The following is a 22,821-nucleotide window of genomic DNA, read 5'->3' on the forward strand; positions in this document are numbered from 1 at the left end:
GGAGAATATTCTGACCATTGGCTAGATCTGGGAAGGGGTTTAAAGTTTACCTCCTGTATTGTCCTTGGCTGGTGCCTTAGTTTGAGCGGGACCCCTGGGCCCAAATCTGCCTATCATATTGTTCTACTTGTAGGTTTCTAGGACCCTCTGTATCCTTTTCTTTTGCTATTCTCCCATGCATCTCTCACAATGACTTTGGAAGTCAGTTTGGCACTTTCTCAGAAAAATTGGGAATAACTCTACCACTCTACCACTCCTGGGTATATACCCAAAATATGCTCCATCATACAACAAGGACACATGCTCAACTATGTTTATAGCAGCTTTATTCATAATAATCAGAATCTGAAAACAACCTAGGTGTCCCTCAATCGAAGAATAGATGAAGAAAGTGTGGTACATTTACAGGATGGAATACGATTCAGCTATTAAAAACAAGGAAATTTTCAAATTTGCATGGAAATGGATGGAACTAGAAATGATCATCCTGAGTGAGGTAACACAGACCCAGAAAGACACACATGATATATACTCACTTATAAGTCGATATTAGCCACATAATAGTGGATAACCACACTATAATACACAGACATAAATAAACTAAATAACAAGGAAGACCCTAAGAGAGAATGCTGAATTCTCATTTTGAAGGGCAAATAGAATAGACACTGAAAGATGCAGAAGAGAAGGTGCAGGACAGGAGACTACCATAGAGGTCCTCTGAAAGACTCTATCCAGCAGGGTATCAAAGTAGATGGTGAGACGCACAGCCTAACTTTGGGGTGGGGTGTGGGGAGTCTTGTGGAAGAGTTGGGGGATAGAAGACATTCAGAGAACAGGAGCTCCACAAGGAGACTAATGGAACCAACCAATCTGGGCACGGTAGTGGTGGGGTGCTGCAGAAACTGATGCACCAACTAAGGACCATGCATGTTGAGGACCTAGACTCTCTTCTTAGATATAATAGATAGTCAGCACTTGTGGGTTCCATAATATGGGGAGTACGGGCTTCTGACATGGACTCAGATGCCCACTGGTTGAACACCTCCTCATAATGGTGCAGCCTTGCCAGGCCACAGAGGAAGAAGAAACATGCAGTCCAGATGAGAGTTGATAGGCTGAGGTCAGACGATAGGGGAAGTGAATCTCTCTTTCTGAGGGCTTGGGGAGGTGGGGAAGGGGGATAAAGGAGGGAGGGAGGGGTGGGAGGTGATGAGGGAGGGAACTACAATTGGGATTCAAAGTGAGCAAATGAAATAAAAATAAAAAGTGTAGATATTCATATACATGTAAAAAATATAATAAAAGAAAAAGGGATTATCAATTTAAGACTGAAGTAGCAGGGGGAGAATTCAAGATGGCGGCACCTAACACACACCTTGTCTGATCAGCAGGATAGCAGTGACTGTTCAATAACCCAAACTCCTGTCTGACAGGGATCCAAATCTTGTTATATCTAGCCTCTGGCCACAGGGCAAAACCACAAAGTGCCCGGTTCACACAGAAATGGGAGCACATCATCTAAAGGCTAGCGCCACAGGCTGGCCTGGTAAGCAGCTCTATGCACTCCCTAGTGCACAGTACTAGCTGGGGACAGTCAAACCACCAGCGTCTGTGGGTCTTAGTGCCGAGCAGACCCCACAGTCAGGATCAGAAGTGGATCTGATCTCAGGTCACCCAGAAAAGCCACAGAGAGAGCTTCTGGGTCCCCTAATAGCATCAGTGCCTGAGTGTCCACCACACATCCCGCCCCGTCCATGGTGGACAGCTATTTAACTCTTAGTGAACAGTTCTAGCCTGAATCTGCAAAATCACCAGTGTCGGGGGGTTCTAGCACCGAGCAGACCCCACGGTTGCCCAGAACAGCCACAGAGAGAGCTCCTGGGTTCCCTAACAGCCCCTGCACGCCTGTGGGACCCAAAACAACTGCTTGGTGGGCTGCTCTTGTACCTCCTAGTGCTCAGAACTAGCTTCAGTCTGCAAAACCACCAGTGTCGGTGCGTTTTAGCACCAGCAGACCCCACAGTCAGGATCACGAGCAGACCTGATCTCAGGTGAACCAGAAGAACCACAGAAAGTTCCGAGGTCCAAGCAGGCACTGGGCGTGCACTCCAATGGGAGACAGCACAATGGGAAGAGGTCAGCGAAGAACCAAAGCAACAATCCCCAGAACCCTTTGATACACCATAAACTGAACCCAGCAGTCCCACCACCACAAGAAGCCCTGAGATACTATCTCAGCTTATTCACTAGAGAAGGATTTCAAATCTGAGGTTATGAAAATGATAGAAGCCTTAAAGGAGGAAAATAAGCTGCTCAAACTAGAACTGGAATACACAAAGAAAGAAATGAACAATTCGCTTGAAGAAACTACAACAAAACAGGAGAAAGAAATGAATAAAAAGTTTTATGACCTAAAACAGGAGATCCAAACTATGAAGAAAATATAATCTGAGATAATTCAGTGGAAACCCAAGAGAAAAGGACAGTATCTACAGACACAAATATGACCAACAGAATTCAAGAGTTGGAACAAAGACTATCAGAGATAGAAGATGTGATGGAAGAAATGGATACAGCAGTCAAAGAAAATGCTAAATATAAAAAGCTCTTGACACAGAATATCCAAGAAATCTGGGACACTATGAAAAGACCAAACCTAAGAATTAAAGGGATAGAAGAAAACGAAGACTCCTAAATGCAAGGCCCAGAAAATATTTTCTTTCTTTCTTTTTTTTTTTTTGTGTTTGCCTTTTATTTTTATTTTTTTTTCTTTTTTTTAAATTAATTTATTCTTGTTACATCTCAATGTTTATCCCATCCCTTGTACCCTCCCATTCCTCCCCCCGCCATTTTCCCATTATTCCCCTCCCCTATGACTGTTCCTGAGGGGGATTACGTCCCCCTGTATATTCTCATAGGGTATCAAGTCTCTTCTTGGCTACTTGCTGTCCTTCCTCTGAGTGCCACCAGGTCTCCCCCTCCAGGGGACATGGTCAAATGTGGAGGCACCAGAGTACGTGAGAAAGTCGTATCACACTCTCCACTCAACTGTGGAGAATATTCTGACCGTTGGCTAGATCTGGAAGGGGTTTAAAGTTTACCTCCTGTATTGTCCTTGGCTGGTGCCTTAGTTTGAGCGGGACCCCTGGGCCCAAATCTGCCTATCATATTGTTCTACTTGTAGATTTCTAGGACCATCTGTATCCTTTTATTTTGCTATTCTCCATGTGTCTCTCATTTAGAGTCCCAATAGGATGCCTTCCCCTCTGTCCCAGTTTCCTGGTAAGTGAAGGCTTTCGTGAGACATGCCCCTTGGGCTAGTATGCAGATATAAGTGAGTATATACCATTTGATTCTTTCTGCTTCTGGGTTAACTCACTCATTATGATCATTTCTAGCTCAATCCATTTATCCACAAATTTCGGGAATTCCTTGTTTTTAATAGCTGAGTAGTATTCCATAGTGTATATGTACCACAGTTTCTTTATCCACTCTTCTACTGAGGGACACTTAGGCTGTTTCCATGTTCTGGCTATTATGAATAAGGCTGCTGTGAACATGGTTGAGCAAATTTTCTTGTTGTGTGCTGGAGCATCTTCTGGGTATATTCCAAGGAGTGGGATAGCTGGGTCTTGAGGAAGCCCTATTCCCATTTTTCTGAGATAGCACCAGATAGATTTCCAAAGTGGCTGTACTAGTTTGCATTCCCACCAGCAATGAAGGAGTGTTCCTCTCTCCCCATATCCTCGCCAGCATGTGGTGTCACTTGAGTTTTTGATCTTAGCCATTCTGATGGGTGTAAGATGGAATCTCAGAGTTGTTTTGATTTGCATTTCCCTGATGACTAAGGAGGTTGAGCATTTCTTTAAGTGTTTCTCAGCCATTTGATACTCCTCTGTTGAGAATTCTCTGTTTAGTTCCAAGCCCCATTTCTCAATTGGGTTATTCGGTTTGGTGGTGTTTAATTTCTTGAGTTCTTTATATATTTTGGATATTAGACCTTTGTCAGATGTAGGGTTGGTGAAGATTTTTTCCCAGTCTGTAGGCTGTCGCTTTGTTCTCTTGACAGTGTCTCCTGCCTTACAGAAGCTTCTCAGCCTCATGAGGTCCCATTTATTAATGGTTGACATTAAGGCCTGGGCCGTTGGTGTTCTGTTCAGGAAGTTGTCTCCTGTGCCAATATGTTCCAGGCTCTTTCCCACTTTTTCTTCTAAGTGGCTTAGTGTCTCTGGTTTTATGTTGAGGTCTTTAATCCACTTGGATTTGAGTTTTGTGCAAGGTGACAAATATGGGTCCAGTTTCATTTTTTTACACATAGACCTCCAGTTAGACCAGCACCATTTGTTGAAGATGCTATCCTTTTTCCATTGAATGGATTTGGCTTCTTTGTCAAAAATCAAGTGACCATATGTGTGTGGATTCATATTTTCAACAAAATCATGGAAGAAAACTTTCCTAACCTAAAGAAAAAAAATGTCCATAAATATACAAGAAGCCTATAGAACTCTAAATAGAATGCAGCAGAAAAGAAAATCCCCTCCCCACATAATAGTCAAAACACTAAATGTACAGAACAAAGAAAAAATATTAGAAGCTGCAAGAGAATTAGGCCAAGACACATATATAGGCAAACCTATCAGAATTACACCTGACTTCTCAACAGAAACTATGAAAGCCAAAAAGGGCCTGGATGGAAGTTGTGCAGACACTAAGGAACCACAGATACCAACCCATAATACTATATCCAACAAAGCTCTCAAATAAAATAGATGGAGAAAACAAGATATTCCATGATAAAACCAAGTTCAAACAGTACCTAACCACAAATACAGCTCTACAGAAGATACTAGAAGGAAAATTTCAACCCATGGAGGGCAATTTTACTCAGGAAAACAAAGGAAATGAATAACACCACAACCATAAAAACAAGAGAAAGGAGAAACTCTCTCTCTCTCTCTCTCTCTCTCTCTCTCTCTCTCTCTCTCTGTCTCTTTCTCTCACTCTACCACTATCAACATCAAAATAATAGGAACCATTAACCACTGGTCATTAATATCACTCAATATCAATGGCCTCAACTCCCCAGTGAAGAGACACAGGCCAATAGAATGAAAGTGAAGACAGGCTCCATCAATCGGCTGCATATGAGAAACACACCTCAGCATTAAAGATAAACATTACCTTGGAGTAAAGGGCTGGAAAAAGGTATTCCAAGCAAACGGACCCAAGAAACAGGCTGGAGTAGCCATTCTAGTATCTAATCAAATAGACTTTCAATCTAAATTAATCAAAAGAGATGGGGAAGGAAACTTCATACTCATCAAAGGAAAATACACCAAGATGAGGCCTCAATTTTGAACATCTATGCCCTAAATACAGGAGCACCCACATTCATAAAGGAAACAGCACTAATGCTTAAATCACACATTGAACCCCAAACTTTAATAGTGGGAGACTTTAACACCCCACTCTCACCAATAGATAGATCATTGCAGCGGAAACAAAATGGAGAAACAATGAAACTAATAGATGTTATGAACCAAATGGACCTAACTGATATACAAAGAACTTTTCACTGAAATATGAAAATATTCACCCTTTTCTCAGAACCTCTTAGAACCTTCTCCAAAATCGACCATATCACTGGTATCAAAAGAAACCTCAACAGATACAAAAAGATTGAAATAAGTCTTTGCTTCCTATCAGACCACCCCTGAAAGCTGGATCTCAATAACAGAAACAACAGAATGCCTACAAACACATGTAAACTGAACAACTCCCTACTCAATGATATTTGGGGAAGTAATGAAATAAAAAAGGAAATAAAAAACTTTCTAGAATTCAATGAACCCAAAGGTACAAAATACCCCCATTTACGGGACATAATGAAAGCAGTGCTAAGAGAAAAATTCATAGCACTAAGTGCCGTTATTAAGAAATTGAAGAGCTCCCATATTACCAACTTAACAACAAACCTGAAAGCTATAGAACAAGAAGAAGCAGACTCACCTAAACAGAGGAAATGGCTAGAAATCATCAAACTCAGGGCTGAAATCAATAAAATAGAAACAAAGAGAATGATTCAAAGAAAATCAACAATAGACAAACCTTGAGCCAAACTAACTAAAAGGCAAAGGGAGAGTAATCAAATCAACAAAATCAGAAATGAAAAGGGAGAAATAAAATACAGTGAAGAAATCAGAGGAATCATTAGGTTGTACTTCAAAAACCTATATGCCACAAAATTTGAAAACCTAAATGAAATGGACAATTTTCTTGATAGATAACAACTTCCAAAATTGAACCAAGATCAGATAAACAAATTAAATAGTTCTATATCTCCTAAGGAAATTGAAGTCATCATCAAAAGTCTCCCAACAACAACAAGGTGTTGACTACTTAATTCAGGTTAACCACGTTACAACACAGAGACTGATGTACTAACGAAGGTCTATGTGGGATGTAGACCTACACCTTCTGCTCAGATGTAGTACATAGGCAGCACAGTCTCCTTGTGGGTGTGGCAATATGGGGAGTAGGGACTACTTCTGACATGGACTCGGGCTTCCTAATGTTTTTCACTTCCACCATGGCAGGGTGGCCTTGCCAGGCCACAGAGGAAGAGGTTACAGGCAGTACAGAGGACACTGAATAAGCTGAAGTCAGACATTAGGAGAGGAGAGCTATCCCTTTCTAAGTGCTAGGAGAGGGAGGGAAAGGGGATGAGGGTGGGGATGGGATCTGGAGGTGATGAGGGAGAAGGCTGCAATAGGGCTGTAAAGAATTCAAACTGCAGAACAAGCAGGTAGCTTATATTGCTAATCCCACTACATGAGAATAGCGCGGAAACTGGCTGAGATACAAAGGTCTATGCATAGACAAGGCTTCATGTTGGTTATAGATTCTCTATGACTTATTACTAGAGGCCATTCTTAGTATGGCATGAAGTAAGATTTGCAAATGTTTTACTTCTGCTCCTACAATGAGCAGAGAACCAACTTTAATTGCTCTGTGCATCCTGCACACCTCACAATGTTAGAGCTATATAATGCTTATGAGAAATTATGTTTTCAGAACAAAGGAACTGGACACTGACGCTGGATCAGGCATGACATGATTCATTCCTCTCAGCATGCTAGATGCTAACATCCTGCATCTTCCATGTTCCAGCCCCAGGCATGTCAGTTGCTGTTACCCATCAAAACAGGACAGCTTCCAGGTCAGCATTGTAGAAAGCTTCTGATCTCACTTGATTCAGTATTTCAGACTGTCCCACACAGGACTCCTACTAAGCTGGAAGTTTGCAATATTTGGAAAATGGACCACAAATGCTATGCTTTGCTTATTTAACCACTTTCCCCAATTTTTTTTGGGGGGGGGTCTTCAAAGTTATTATTTGCCCTAAACCAGCCTGAAGAAACCTTAAGAGAACAATGTCCAGTTTCCTCTAAGAGGGGTTGGGTATGTTTCTGTTTACTCTCTTGGTCTACAGATGTTTATTTTCATTGGGAGTTGGTTATAAGTTATTATTGGTCTTATACAAAGAGGAACTAGGTTGGACTCAAGGACATCTCTCTTTTCCTTTACCATCCTTTTTTAGATAAGGAGATAGGAGCTGAAAAGGGGGATATAGAAATATAGAGGGAGGATAGAACAAAAGGTAGATTATTGAATCTACCCCTCACCTCAAGGCCTTGTTACTCAGAAATAAGGTTATTTTTAATTCAATGGTATTGAATTTTGTATATTGATGGTCATGTCAAATACTAGTCTAATTTTATCACAAGAATATATATTCTAGGTCTAATAGATAGATAAGATTCTATAGACATATGAGGTAGAATAGTTAAATAAGGTCTTCAAAAGCCTCAGAGACCTACAGAATATGATATTTAAAGATGTTTTTATTATTCTAAAGAATCTGTTGCAACAAGACAAGTTAACTGCTGGCAACACCCAGACTGCCTCAAAGAAGATGATGAGCATCAAAGAACTTTCTTATGGAGATGGTTTCAAATATAGCAAACCAGCCATAGGGCAAAATGTCTTCATTTCTGCCACAGACAGAATTCTGATTAAAAACAGGCAAGTTTAGACACAGGCAGAGTCAACGGCTGAACTCTGCCAAGACAGGGTAAGCAAGTCCTCAATAGTTCCTGCCTTGCAAATATGCTTGGGCTAGAAGGCTGAAGATGATGCTCCAACATTATAGAGAGTGTTGTGTGATTGTTCAGGCAGTAAACTGTCTCAGTGATTTTTTTTCATTTCGGAAGCTGCTAACCTGTACTTTCAGTTCACTCAGGTATTTAAATTTCATTCCGTCTCAAGTCTCTGATGGGATTGAAGACCAGATAGTTTAGTCTTCCAATTAATCTTAGTTGGTTAGGGGTTAAGACATTTTTTAGAACAAGACAGATGTTTTAATTTAATAGATATGAGATATGATAGATACTGGTCTTCATTCAGAAATTTAGACCCAACAAGACTGTAAAGATGTTTACTTCAAGTTTGACAAATACAAATAGCCAAATCATTATGAATATAACATTTATACAATGTCTGATTGTCTCATAGTTCTTCCTGCTGTGTATGGTTTATTTTATCCATGTGTAATAATATAAATATATACATTAAAAAAGAAACATAAAAAAGAATGAAGTAGCATGAGAGGGGTCTGGGTGATGGTAACTGGGAGGGGCTGGAGGGAGGAAAGAAAGAGGGAAGTGACATAATTCTCTTTCCATTAAGACATTAAAAATAAAAATATTTTCATTGTTTTCTGTCAAGTGTTGCATATTGGTCAACATAAGAGACAATGTACTCTTGATACCCTATGAGAATATACAGGGGGAGGTAATCCCCCTTAGGAACAGTCATAGGGGAGGGGAATAAGGGGAAAATGGGAAGGAGGGAAGAATGGGAGGATAAATTAATAAAAAAATTAAAAAAGAGACAATGTACTAATTCCTTACCGAACAGAAATTAGTTATCTTTCTTTGATATCAGATTTAACAATGGCAGTGACTGACAGAGCAAGTTGACATATTCATGGTGAACTATAATTTGTTTAGATTCTATGTATCCATTTAAACTTATCTTTTTAGTAAGTTTGGAATCAGGAGAAACGTGGGGGGTTTTAGTATGTGTTTATAAGCATAATACAAAAGGCATCACAAGGTGAGAGCTCCAGGGAACATGTTGTTTACACCAACCCCTAAGGTAAATAAATTCCTCTTAGGAAAGTCCTCTGTTCAGTTCCTGGGAGAATTTAGGTGTGTGTCTTTGAGACAAGTGGTAGGACAAGTCTCAGGATGGTAAATGATCTTAAGTGCCTAGAAATAAAAATGTAGTGAGAAACACCATGAGGGATTCTGGCTTCACACCCACTTAGTCCACTGTTCCTTTGCCTGTGACCCAGCTACTCTGAACACTCTTCCGGTTAGTCTACCAGGTGAGCCCAGAGTTTTGTTGAGGTGTGTTCACCTTATCAAGATATTCTGCTAGTCTTCAAGGAATTAACTTTTCCTCTCCAGCATAAGTTTCCTTTTTTCTTCCATTTTTCTCTCCCCTCCCCTCTCCTCCCCTCCCCTCCTCTCTCCTCCCCTCCCCTCCCCTCTCCTTTTCTCCCCTCCCCTCCCCTCTCCTCCTTCTCTTCACAATACAGCACAGAAATCATTTTCTAGGTAACTTCAGGAACCATATCTTACAAAAAATTTGCTGTAAATTTTAGGTTAATAGCCTCTCATACTGATTTTACATGTTACAATTGTACCCTATTTGTTATTCTTCAGACTTTTTCTAGTATAGTCTTGTAGTTTCCAATCTCTGCTATGTAGGAGGCAATAGGCAAACATGGATTTTTGGTTTTAAAATTCATTTGTCTAGAAAGTGGCTTGTCATAAAGTCTCAGAGACAATACCCATTTGAAAGATATTGTTCCTATCAGATCCAGCATTATCCTTTTCCATCTTTGTTGCAATGTGCACCTTGTATGCTGTTCTTATAGAGTGCTGCTTCTTTGTTTCTCACTTAAAATAGGTGAGCATACTGTAACAAGCATGTCTCCTTTCTTCCTGCTTGTCATTCTTGGGTGCATTCCATTGTCCAGTAAGTGTTGTGCATTTTATGCTTCATTCATATATAAAATGGAGTATAAAATGGAAAAACAGTGGCTTGAAATTAAACATATATAGATGTATGAATACTAGCATAAAACCACCAGGTGTTGAGAAATAGAAAAGAAAATAACTCAGCTTAATGGAGTTAGTCAAAACTTGGCTAAAGATTGGGGTTGGTTCAGTAGAAAAAAGCGTTGCTGGATGACTAAGCATTTATCTAGTTAATAAAGCAAGAAGTGAGCTTTAGCTGGGGAAACCAATAGGGACAAGGCTCAGGTCCATGCATGAGTCTGACAAGGATATTGGATGAGAGTTAGGAGATGGGAGAAATGAACTTATAGACTTTCACAGCCAGTGAGAGATGCTGTGTGGATAAAGTATGTATTTGATTAAAACCCACAAGAATAATTTAATGAATTGGTTTAAATGGGAGAATTTCAAGTGATAAGATTGGGATTTTAAAAGATTGTTCTAATATATGTGAATGCATTGGGTTGGGTAACATGGGAGGTAGAAACATTATAGAGGTTAAATAACCAGAATCTATAGCATTGGAAACCCAGCTAAGGATACATTACAAATATATAGAGAAATGCAAGTAACATGTCACATAGGATGAGTCCAGTAGCTTCCCTTTGGTTGTCTTTATCTGAAGATGATTGATAAAATGTATATAAAATGCATTTTTCATGTATAATAAGGAATTTCTGCTTACTAGTATTCTAGAGAACTAAAAATTATAAAGAGTCACATTTCTATTTCATGCTTACATAAAATAATGTGTTTTCCTTAGCAGATGGAGAAATGATACTGATATCTTTATTTCTTAATATTGGAACTAGACTAAAATATCTTACTCAAGAGGATTATTAATTCAGATATCTCAGAATCAAACCAAGTCATATCTCTCCAGAACTTAGATTTTTGACATCATCTTTTTTCCTATTGGGTATATATATATTTTCTACTAGGTATGGACAATTCTCAATCTTATTAAACTGATTTTCAATGAAGCCCAATATAAAGTTTCATTTGTGAACCAGAATTCTGATGGCAAAAAAAAAAAATTGTTGCAGTTGTTTGTAGAGATTTACAAATCGCTTATAGAGATCTAACAATCACCAATCCTTAAATGACAACTGAAGTCAGAGGGGGTAGAAGAGATGATACACAGTGATGTGTAGGCTCAGAAAGTGACCAAAGGAGGAAAATGGGCAGAAAGAAAAGGAAGATAAAAAAGGAGTTAAAGAAAAGGAAATGTCATCCGGAGGGGGGGGAATAAACATGTCTAAGTGAAGTTGAATACAGTGCCACAGCTTATATGTGACTGAGATAAAACAAGAAAGACAAATGCAAAAGGCAGCATATTCAGCCATTGAAATATCACTTGAGGCTTGTTGACATGGACAACATATTCCTTAGAAAGCTTAATGTGAAGGATAAGCCAAATGCTTGTTTGCGTTTTCATCTCTTCTGTTATTTCTTTATTAGGAAACTTGATAAGCATAGAAGAAGAAATAAAAGTAGCAGGTGGCTTAGTTTCTTAATGAGGAGTGAGTTTGCACCCCTATGTACCCTTTGAGTTTTAGTTCCTTTTTGTCTTGCAGGGACCCTAACTTTACCCATGCTGGTTCTTATTCTATTGCCTTTTAAAAACAAACTAAGTGCAAGAAGTCATGTTCTGCCATGAGCTATAAACGTAATTCCTTCCCTGTCTACACAGCTCTTACCCCACAGGCCCCCTTTGTTGGTTTCATGTACATGCAGCAGGGTTCTGTTTCTGGTGGTCTGAAGCCTTATTCTAGCTTCTCCCCTTTTTCCCTCCAAGGTTAATAGAACAGAGAAGATTCGTACCACACACACACACACACAAGGAACAGTTTCCAGGAATGCGTTTGTCTCTAATTCAGGTAACAGTATTTGAAGTGTATTTTATTTATAAGAGGTGTAGGCTTTCCATTGTTTTCCTTTGAGTAAGAAGTATGGTGAAAGGACAATACATGCAGTAAACCCAGATGCCCTTTTCAGATCTAGCCAATGGACAGCTCATTCTCCACGCTTGTGTGGAGAGTGGGGACTACCTCTGACACGAACTCTGATGCCCCAGATTTGATCAATTCCCCTTGGTGGGAAGGCCCAGTGACACACAGAGGGAGGGTAAGCTGGCTATCTGGATGAGACCTGATATGCTGTGGCCATATGGTGGGGGAGGAGGTCCTCTTCTGTCAGAGGTCTAGGGGAGGGAAATAGGATGAAAAAGGGAGGAAGGGAGGGAGGGAATGAGAAGATATAAGGGAAGAGATAACAATCGGATGTAATCTGAATAAATTATAATAAATAAAAGTTAAAATATGACGAGATTCAGATTTACATAGTCATCTTTTAGCTGAATATTGTCACACTTGTGTACATGAATAGATATTTTAAAATCAAGTTTGTAAATTCTTAACAATTATCTATTTAAATGTTGCTTTCACTGTGTCTACTTTTTCTTTCCCTCTGTGACTTATTAAATTTTTGATATCTTTATATCCTTATTTTGTCTTTCCAACTTTCTCTTTTCATATCTTCTTGTTAAATATTATTCTCTTTCCTGTGTCTAATATACTCTTAAACATTCTCTTATATCCATTTTAATAATTTGGTTTTTAAGATCTGAAAAAAAACTACACTGTTTCTTCTTTTAGAGATTTTTAGTGTTCTAACTAAATGCTCTACCTGTTGCTTAATATCATGGATATATATGGTTTGTAATATTTAAACATGGTGCCTAATAACTTCAATATCATGTTTCTTATATAATTACCTGTTATTTTTGTTCTGTCTGTCTTTTACTTGCTGTTCATATTGTATGTTATGCTTTGTACTTTTATATTTTGTTGAATACAAGGCATTGTGCATGGACACTGTAGAGCTAGCTTAGGGTCCCCAATGTTACCCTCCTGGGAAAAGAATTTATTTAGATTCTTTCAGAGGGGTTAAGTAAAGAGTAGACTATTTTATATAAAACAGAGCATGTTGATTTTGACCAGACAGTTAGTATATTTACAACTTATTCCTTACTCCAAAGTCATCAGAGATCACAAATAAGACTTTCAATATTATATTAGTGTCCCTTATATTTGGTTAGGTTTACACCATAGTTCTTGTGCCTCCTACTATTGTAAGACATTGAAGGCTTCCTTAACATTTTACTCCTTGCATGCCCACAGTCCATAAATACCTTATGTGGAAAATTAGTACCTCTGGGTTCATCATACTGTGGTGCTTCTCTTTTCAAGATTTTGTCCCTAAGGCCTTTCTGGTCTCAGAATTGTTTGCACTAGACTAGTAGATTGGCAACAGTTCACTGAATAATTGTTAGAACTGGGCTGTGTTCTCCGTGTTTGTATTTTTGTACCAGTGTCATCATATGGCTCATCCTTTAGTGTATAACTGTAGCTACACTACTTCATAAAACTTCATTTACTGGTCATGAATTCTTCACTTAATGTGTACCTATGTATATATTACTTCTAATTATATTTCTTACTTTGTATCTTTAATTAAAAGCAAAATATGAAATAGTGTGTATTTTCAGTTCAAATTTGGCATATATTGTAAACAAACTTAAAAAAATAATTAAAAAGCAAACATAAACACAAACATAAAATTAAAATATATGTCAATATCATTCTAATAGCCACTTTATTTTGCTCACAATATTTGCCTTTCACTTGTAAATACACACATATGATCCTCAGAGAATCTGATCCCCTACATAAACTTTATTTTAGTGCTATGAAATGCTATAGCGAAATCACTTTGTTTTTGTCGTTTGACACAAGCAAGGAAGCATGTAGTTCTTGGTGAAGCTGAAGCTGAAGACCGTGTGGCAGGAGGTACAGGAGCGCATTTAGTGTTTGGATAGATACTTGTTGAAGTTATGCCTACTGTGGCCTTTAAGTAATGTACATCTCTAAATTCCCATGCTAAATTTTATATCTTACTATTAATTTTCTATGCGAACATAAAGCATAAGGAACTTTATTATTTTGTGCTTCTGTGATTGTATTTTGTTCTTATTCATCCCCTCCTCATCCTGTCTTATTCTCCTGGGTCACCTCTTATGTAGGTCCTCTTCCTCTCCCCCAAATAGGTCCTCTATGTTTTCCTGTCACATGTGTTATATTACACTCTCCTGTTTACCCTGCTCTCTTAGTTGCTTTCTTATGCTATTCTCACTGTTATCTTCTTCTCTTTTTCATCTTTCAAAACCATTTTTTTTAATCCAGAAAGTTTTAGAAACATGCTGGATGATTATTAATATGTAATATTGATTTATTATTTTAGTAAATCAGTGGTTACTCCTTAACCAGCTATATATTCAAATAATCACACAGGGAGACTAGAATCTATTTAATTAGCCTAGAGCACAATAGTGAGCAATAATTACTCCATCCTAAACTCTACTTGAGTATATTTTTCTCCCGTTTGGAGTTCCCACATTATACTTGCTTTTTACTCATATTCTTGGTCTGGTCCATTTCTCCTGGTGTTTTCCAATCCTCTCCACTTCCATCTCTCCTGTTCTTTTGGCTCTTTCTTTTCCCTTCACTGGACCAGGATGTCCAATCCTATTCCCTGTATTGCTCAGCATTGGCTAGTTGGCTTTTATTGGCAATACAGAGAACAAATGTTGACATGTTTACATAAACTTGAGGCAGGAGATACTTAGAATAAACATCACAATGCAATGTCCAGATTGAATCCAGATAGTGGGGTAGAGAATTCAGTATTTGAATGAACCAGGGTAAACTGTACACAGCCCACAAGAACTTTATGCCAACAGAAACAACATAATATAACATGTCAAATAAACTGGTTAGCTCATTTAAACAATCTAGTATAGCTGTTGTAAAGGTACTCTATTCTGAAGCAATATTATTTTCATTGCCAAATGGCATTGTTCTTAAATATCCTTCTCAGGGCTGGAGAGATGGTTCAGTGGTTAATTGAACCAAAGATACTTTTATTATATAGTTACATGATAATTTGCTCATCTACCCTTATTTAGATACAAGGATTAGACACAAAAATCCATATAGTACTTGATGTTCATGCATCAAATAGAAAAGCAAGGGGGAAATATGCTTAAAATTTCTTTTTTTTTTAAAAGATTTATTTATTTATTATTTATACATTATTCTGCCCAAATGTGTGCCTACACACCAGAACTCATTGTAGATGGTTGTGAGCCACCATGTGGTTGCTGGGAACTGAACTCAGGACCTTTGGAAGAACAGACAGTGCTCTTAACCTCTGAGCCAACACTCCAGCCCCTTAAAATTTCTATGTAGACTAGATGGGGTGAAAAACATCTGTAATTTCAGCACTTAGGAGGCCAGAGTAGGAGAGTCTTGAGTTCATAGCCAGCCTGAGTTACACAGTGAGTTCCCCTTTCAAAAAGACTGAAACAAACACAACAAAATTGCTTTTCTGGATACAGATAACTGGTGTGCATTTTCACAGGAACTGGCACCTAGTGGGAAACAGATGGAAGCTAAGAATCAGGAGAGTGTGCTTGCTAACTATACACTTGTTTATAAAGGATTAAAAACATTGTTTTTCCTTCTGATGGCAGGTAAACAGGAGTAAAAATCAATGGGAGGAGGAAACCAAAGTTACGTAGTTGAATTTATTCTGCTGGGACTCTCAGAGAATCCTAAAATTCAAACCTTGTTATTCTGTGTTTTCCTGCTCATCTATCTTCTCTCAGTGTTTGGAAACCTGCTGATCATACTCCTCATCCAAACTGATTCTAGACTTCATACACCCATGTATTTTTTCCTCAAAAACTTATCCTTTGCTGACCTCTGCTTCTCTACAAGCATTGTACCCCAGATGTTGGTCCACTTCCTTTCAAAAAGGAAAACCATTTCCTTTATTGGATGTGCAATACAGATAGTGGTCTTTCTCTTAGCAGGGTGTACGGAGTGTGCTCTGTTGGCAGTTATGTCCTATGACCGGTGTGTGGCTGTCTGTAAACCCTTGCACTATTCCACCATCATGACCCAGAGGGTTTGTATCCAGTTGGCTGTAGTTTCCTGGATAATTGGGGCATTCGCATGTTCAGTGGACAGTGCATTTACACTGTGTATCCCTTACCAAGGACAGAATGTAATTAATCACTACTTCTGTGAACCACCTGCCCTCCTAAAGCTGGCTTCAGCTGACACCTACAATGCTGAAATGGCTCTGTTTCTAGTTGGAGTGATTATCCTATTAGCTCCTGTCTCCCTCATCCTTGTCTCATACTGGAACATCATCTCCACTGTGATCCGGATGCAGTCTAGGGAGGGAAGGCTCAAGGTCTTTTCAACCTGTGGGTCCCACCTCACTGTTGTGGTCCTCTACTATGGTTCTGGAATATTTGCGTACATGAGACCCAACTCCAAGACAATGAGCGAGAAGGATAAGGTCGTCTCTGTGTTCTACTCAGTTATGACTTCCATGTTGAATCCAATCATTTATAGCCTTAGGAACAAAGATGTGAAAGGGGCTCTCAGAAAGCTCGTGGGAAGACTGTGAACAGTCAAGGTGGTCATGCAGAAATTTAAAAGGCATTTGGAACCTTTCAGCTGACAAAACAGTTCTACATCATTATTCATTCTTTACTTTGCTTGCTTCGTTTCCCACTCTTCACAAAATGTGTAAATCACATTTCGTTCCTTTACCTCCCTTGAAAGCCTTGTGAATTCATTAACAAGTTCTCACAAATATAAGAATAACAACTTTAGAAATTCAATAGAAAAAGAAATGTGTTAAGAAATGGTAGAATAAAAATACTGTGAGGATCAAAAATACAGGCCATGGCTTATTGAAGACCAGGAACATTTTATGAAATTTACTGTCCTGAGAAAAGACTTGATTACAGGTATTTACACTTTCAACTACCATCAATGGGCTAAAACAGCCTAAAGAAGCCTGAGACAAGAGTGAAGTCACAAGAGGCTTAGCAAAAACACACAGGAAAGAAAAGAATATGAGACAAGAAACAAAGCTTAAAAAAATTATGAGTAGTGTGGTCACAAGATTGACTAGTTGTCCCATATTCTGCAGATGATCCTGTGTATAATATTGGCTAGTCTTCCCTATATGGAGACTTAACCTATAGAAATGATCTGGCTGTAACATATCCTTAGGATCTTCATTTTGGAAACAATCTTGACAATTTGTATAACCACAAACTACAATTTTTCAAATAGTTTACATTCCAAACTTTCTGTTAGAGCTGTCAGATCCATAGTAGTCAGTATCTAAGCATAATGGTCATCTTATCCATTAATTTTCGACTTGAATGGATTCTGCTTGATCATTCTATATAAGCCTAAACTGCTTATATCTGTAATTTTCTTAGTTAATGCATACTTACAGGGAACATTCTATTACAGTGCCTGAGAAGTCTATAGTTTTGTTACTAGTATTATAATTATTTACACTGTAAATTTGAATACTTATAACTTATTTTTAAAAAGACTAAACAGAACTCAGAGAGTAAGCATCTGGAATGAATAAAGTACCAAAAATTATAATTACAAGTATACAAAGAATAAGGCTAAAAATAATTGTTAGGAACAGTAACAGAACAAGTACTTATTAATTTTGCTGGATGGTACCTGTGAGAGTCTGATGACAACAGCACCATGGAGAATTTTATTGAGGAAAGAAATCTGATTACATGGAACAAGATAAATTACATCTCAGACAAAAACAGACTGCATATATGGCATAAATAAGGCATGAAAATTCCAAACAACACAGCGTGAAAGGAGAGAATGCTCTGCTTGGAGAGGGATGAGGTCTTAAACCTGGGTCTTAGAATGAAATCTAGTACTAGATATATGGCAGTAAAACCAGTGCGTGGCAGATCCCACATCTCCTACTCTATGGTAGGATCTCTGGACGTATTACCTAGGTGGTTGGGAAATTTCTTGCTACCTCTTCCCCAGAATGTGCAGAATGGTCAAAGCAGCATTTCTGGCATCATTAGTGACTGTGTAGTGGTCCAGAGCCATGAGTACACCATAGAAGGAGGTACTGTATGCCTTGGTGCTGTCTTAAGATTTGGAAGTCTATGTGCTCCAAATGTGACCAAAGAATCATTTTGTGTTGGTGACCATGAGACTGCACACTCCATACCTTCCCTAACCACAGGTAATACAACACAGAGAAAATAATTGTTCAGTTTTGTGTGTGTGTGTGTGTGTGTGTGTGTGTATGTGTGAAGAGGACGGCATGCACAAAGTTGTCATGTAGGAGCTTGAGATTAGCTCACCTACAATGGGACCCAGCAGCAGAAAGAACCCAACATTTCCATTGACCAGCCCTTGACCTAGGGGCTTATAGGAAAGAGCAACCAGTTTAGACACTCCTCCCGGTCCATTCATTCCAACTGTGGATTGGTGCAAATTTGGGCTTAGGGCACTGTCTAGTGTGAAACAATGGTAAAACATCAACTACTGACTCAGCAAAACTGTATTAAGCTACCACCTATTGCTAATACTGCTTAGTCACCCATACCATGAGAAACTGAGCAGCCTACTTAGAAATAGAGACAAATGAAGCTGTTGTGAAGACTGTAAAGAACATTCAATCTTCCACGAACAGACAATGTTGTTCATTAATGAGCACCAGGAAATTTCAATACTTGTAAAACAGAAAAATTAAGATGTTACAGATAGAACTTATAACTACCAACGTGAGTGAACTTCTGGACAAAGAATTCAAAGCAACTGTTTTAAGAAAACCCAATGAATTTCAGCCAACAACAACAATTTAGTATCCTACCCAGGAAACTTAACAGAAAGTTTTAAGTATTTTTTTAAAAGGCAAACAATCAGAAGACCTGGAGCTAAAATGTATAACTAAGAGGCATTGGCGACATAGCAGAATGCATCAGAAGCAGAATGCAGCAAACAGAAGAAATAGTGAAATAAAAGAAATCATTTGAAAGTAATTAGGAAAATTTACAAGAACTTTGAAATAGCATTTTAAAAACCACATATTCTTTCTTTGGATTTCAAGGGAGACTTGGTAATGCCAAATCTATAGAAAACTTTTTAAAAGAGATAGTAAAAGAAAATTCCCCATACCTAAAAGACATAAAATTCTAGGTAGTGGGAAGTCAAACAATACCAGTTATAATGAACTAAACCAAGACCATCCCAAGAAAACCATATTCTCAGCAAGTAATGGACAAGGGCAACATTTTCCAATCAGGAGGAAAAAAATATACAAGGATGTTACAACTTGCCTGACATAGGACTCCAGCAGAAATGTCACAAATGAGGGATGCAAGATAAATTCTAAGTTGAAAAACTTCTAATCCAAATTACCATAGCCAGTAAAGCTATTCTTTAGAAATTAATGAGATACAAAGATACTACCAGACAAAGAAATCTAAAAGAGATGAGTTCTTCTGCCTGAAAGAGACTTTTAAAAATATATTTTATTGCCGGGCGTGGTGGTGCACGCCTTTAATCCCAGCACGCGGGAGGCAGAGGCAGGCGGATCGCTGTGAGTTCGAGGCCAGCCTGGTCTACAAAGTGAGTCCAGGATGGCCAAGGCTACACAGAGAAACCCTGTCTCCAAAAAACAACAAAAAATATATTTTATTAATTTATTCATATTACATCTCAATTGTTATCCCATCCCTTGTATCCTACCATTCCTCCCTCCCTCCCATTTTTCCCTTACTCCCCTCCCCTATGATTGTGACTGAGGGGGACCTCCTCCCCCTGTATATGCTCATAGGGTATCAAATCTCTTCTTGGTAGCCTGCTATTCTTCCGCTGAGTGCCACCAGGCCTCCCCATCCAGGGGACATGGTCAAATATGGGGCACCAGAGTTTGTGTGAAAGTCAGAACCCACACTGCACTCAACTGTAAAGAATGTCCAGTCCATTGGCTAGATCTGGGTAGGAGTTCAAAGTTTACTGCACGTATTGTTCTTGGCTGGTGCCATAGTTTGAGCAGGATGCCTGGGCCCAGATCTGCCCATCATAATGTTCTTCTTGTATGTTTCTAGGACCCTCTGGATCTATCTATTTCCCCATTCTCCCATGCTTCTCTCACCTAGAGTCCCAATAGGATATCCTCTCCTCTGTCCCACTTTCCTGGTAAGTGAAGACTTTCATGGGAAAGAGACTTTAGTAGGTGAAAAGAACAGCAGAGGTTAGAAAACTCACTATTATAAAAAAATATTACAAAATAATTCCAAATATTCTTATGTAAACATGAAACATAATCCATTTATATCTTTTGTATGAAAAGTGAAACCAAAACAATGAAAATACTATGTCTCATGATATATCAAGATAAATATAGGAAGATCTAAGTAACTGATCAAAATTAAAAATGTAGACAGCAATACAGTAAAACTGTAGAGTGTTTTGGTGGTAATTTTTCTTCTTTTGTTTTTTTGATTTTTCACTTTTTATCTTTATAAAATCATTTGAAAGTCATTACTCTTTCAAAATTGTTTGCTATAGTTAAAATATTTTTTGCAAGCATCATGGTAAAAACAAAAAAGCTATACATAGTAGACCCATAAGTAGGAAGGAAAGATTTCAGCTGATTACTAGAGAAAATTATTTAATGACAGAAGAAGACTATGAGAAACTCAAAAGAAGGGCAGGAGGAGAATGGAAATAATATAAATAAGGCATTTGTATATGACATTATCAAAAATGATGTTTAAAACATTTCAACTCAATAAAATAACAAATGGCAGCAATATGATCTCTCTTAGTAATAACATCAAATGTGGATAAACAGAGAGACACAAAATGGCTGAATGGATTGTTTTTGAAAGATCTACCTATATGTTACCTATGAGAGACTTATTTCACCTTTAGTAACGCACAACACGAAGGCATAGAAAACATATTTCATGTACAGAGCCCAAACAATAACAAAGAATTGCTGCATGTATAAAAATAAAATCCTTTAAATTAAGATCAGTGTAGGAATGAAAAGAGAATCAATATAAGATGGTGCTTTTTCAAGAGGGCACAACAACTCTATATACATACATATATGTGTATACAGATATATAAGCTTCCACGTTAAATACATATTTTTCAATATAGACGCATATCAGTTTGTGAACTCTTCTAATTTACATGAGAAAGAAATTTTGGTTGTTACTGCCACAGAGATGAATCTGGAGAACACTAAAGGAAATGTCAGGCCCCAATAGAAAATCACTGTGTAAATTCATTTGTCTGTAGAATCTAAAAAAAAGAGCTCATAAAACCTGGTAAGATGGTGGATTACCTGAGGTAAAATGCTGAGGAGATGTTGATCCAATAACATAAAATTTATGTTAGACAGGAGGACAACTCAAGAGCTATAGTGCACATCACAATGATAATAGCACTAAGTGTATATTGCCCACTTGGAAACTGCTGTGAGTGTGTGAGATGAAACATGCAACAATTATATTGTATATATACCAATATATCACAAGGTACACCATGGATGAAACAACCTAAGATTGCTTTCCAAAGGTCTTTACTACTCATTTACATAATAGGCAACACGTTTTAAGCACAATTGAAGCATGCTGACATTTACCACCTCATTGAATCCATACAGAACTACCTAAGATTGGGCTTCTCCTAGCATTGCCGGAGCATGAGAAAACTGAAGTGGAAAAAGTGTGATTTTTATGTCCAAATAAAATAAAAGATGGCAAGTATTTAAACTCAGAGAGTGTGCCTCCCTCCCCCTTCACTCATATTCTAAAATATTCCTTCAAGTAAGGAAGATTTTTACCTCTTATAAAATAACCATGCCAAGATACATCAGAGATAGAACAGACCACATTTAAGCATAATTTATATTTTCTTTCCTGTGGATACAGACATATGCATACACTTGTATCTAGAATTCATATTTCTTATGTTCTGATGTCTTGAAACATGCTTATGTATTTGTACTTAAATAAATTTTAAACATGTTCAAAATTTGCCATTAATTGGATATCTTCTATTATGTTTATGTACAGATGCTTTCAATTATATTTTATTGATATCATTGTAATTTAGGCATTGTAAAATACCTTATTAAACAGACTGTGAGAGTTTCTAAGAAATGCAAGGCTCTATTTTTAAATTCTCATTCACTACCAACATAGTTATGTCTTTATCTACAGAGTCAGTGTTAATGTTTCTTAAATGTGTGTCAATTATTCTTCACCATTAATTTCTATCTTGTTAGTAAACTGGGATTACAAAACATCTTCTTGGATACTTCTCTTTACTGACAGTTAAGAATCTGGACTAAAAGGAGCAATCCTTTCACACTCAGAGTTGGAGATCACTGCGTTTAAAACCAACAGTGCTCCTGCTACCACATGAGGTTGAAATGGAAAACAAATCCATGACTATGTCTGCCTGGTGCTGTGCCAGGATGATGCCCAGCCATGTAATGGGCCGAAAACATCTCATCAGAACTTCCTCTTCTACTCTACTGTAAATATTAAAAATGTGGGCCTCCCAAGACCAGGGCTATATGTGGCAGATGACTCAGTTTAAGCTATTTACACCAACTACACAAGAGAAAATGATGTGAAAACATAACAGTATATCATCTCAGTCAGAGAATAGCATTAAAGAATGGCTGGATACAGCAACTTGTCTGAAGAAGGAATAGT

General features: G+C 38.0%; 2 protein-coding genes and 1 pseudogene across 2 annotated transcripts in view; all 3 read left to right on the forward strand.

Annotated features, from left to right (window-relative positions):
* The window catches only part of LOC127191832 (olfactory receptor 2AG1-like), a 61,018-nt pseudogene that overhangs the window by 5,212 nt on the left and 32,985 nt on the right, over positions 1–22,821 (forward strand).
* Positions 1–22,821, forward strand: part of LOC127191824 (olfactory receptor 2AG2-like) — a 41,537-nt gene that overhangs the window by 5,212 nt on the left and 13,504 nt on the right. The gene's annotated exons all lie outside the window — the stretch shown is intronic.
* LOC127191835 (olfactory receptor 2D3-like) lies at positions 15,705–16,913 on the forward strand. The gene has a single exon (XM_051149167.1). The coding sequence runs from the start codon at positions 15,765–15,767 to the stop codon at positions 16,689–16,691; it is 927 nt and encodes a 308-aa protein (XP_051005124.1). The 5' UTR covers positions 15,705–15,764; the 3' UTR covers positions 16,692–16,913.

The sequence above is a fragment of the Acomys russatus genome, chromosome 7 (assembly GCF_903995435.1).
Source record: "Acomys russatus chromosome 7, mAcoRus1.1, whole genome shotgun sequence".
Lineage (NCBI taxonomy): Eukaryota > Metazoa > Chordata > Mammalia > Rodentia > Muridae > Acomys > Acomys russatus.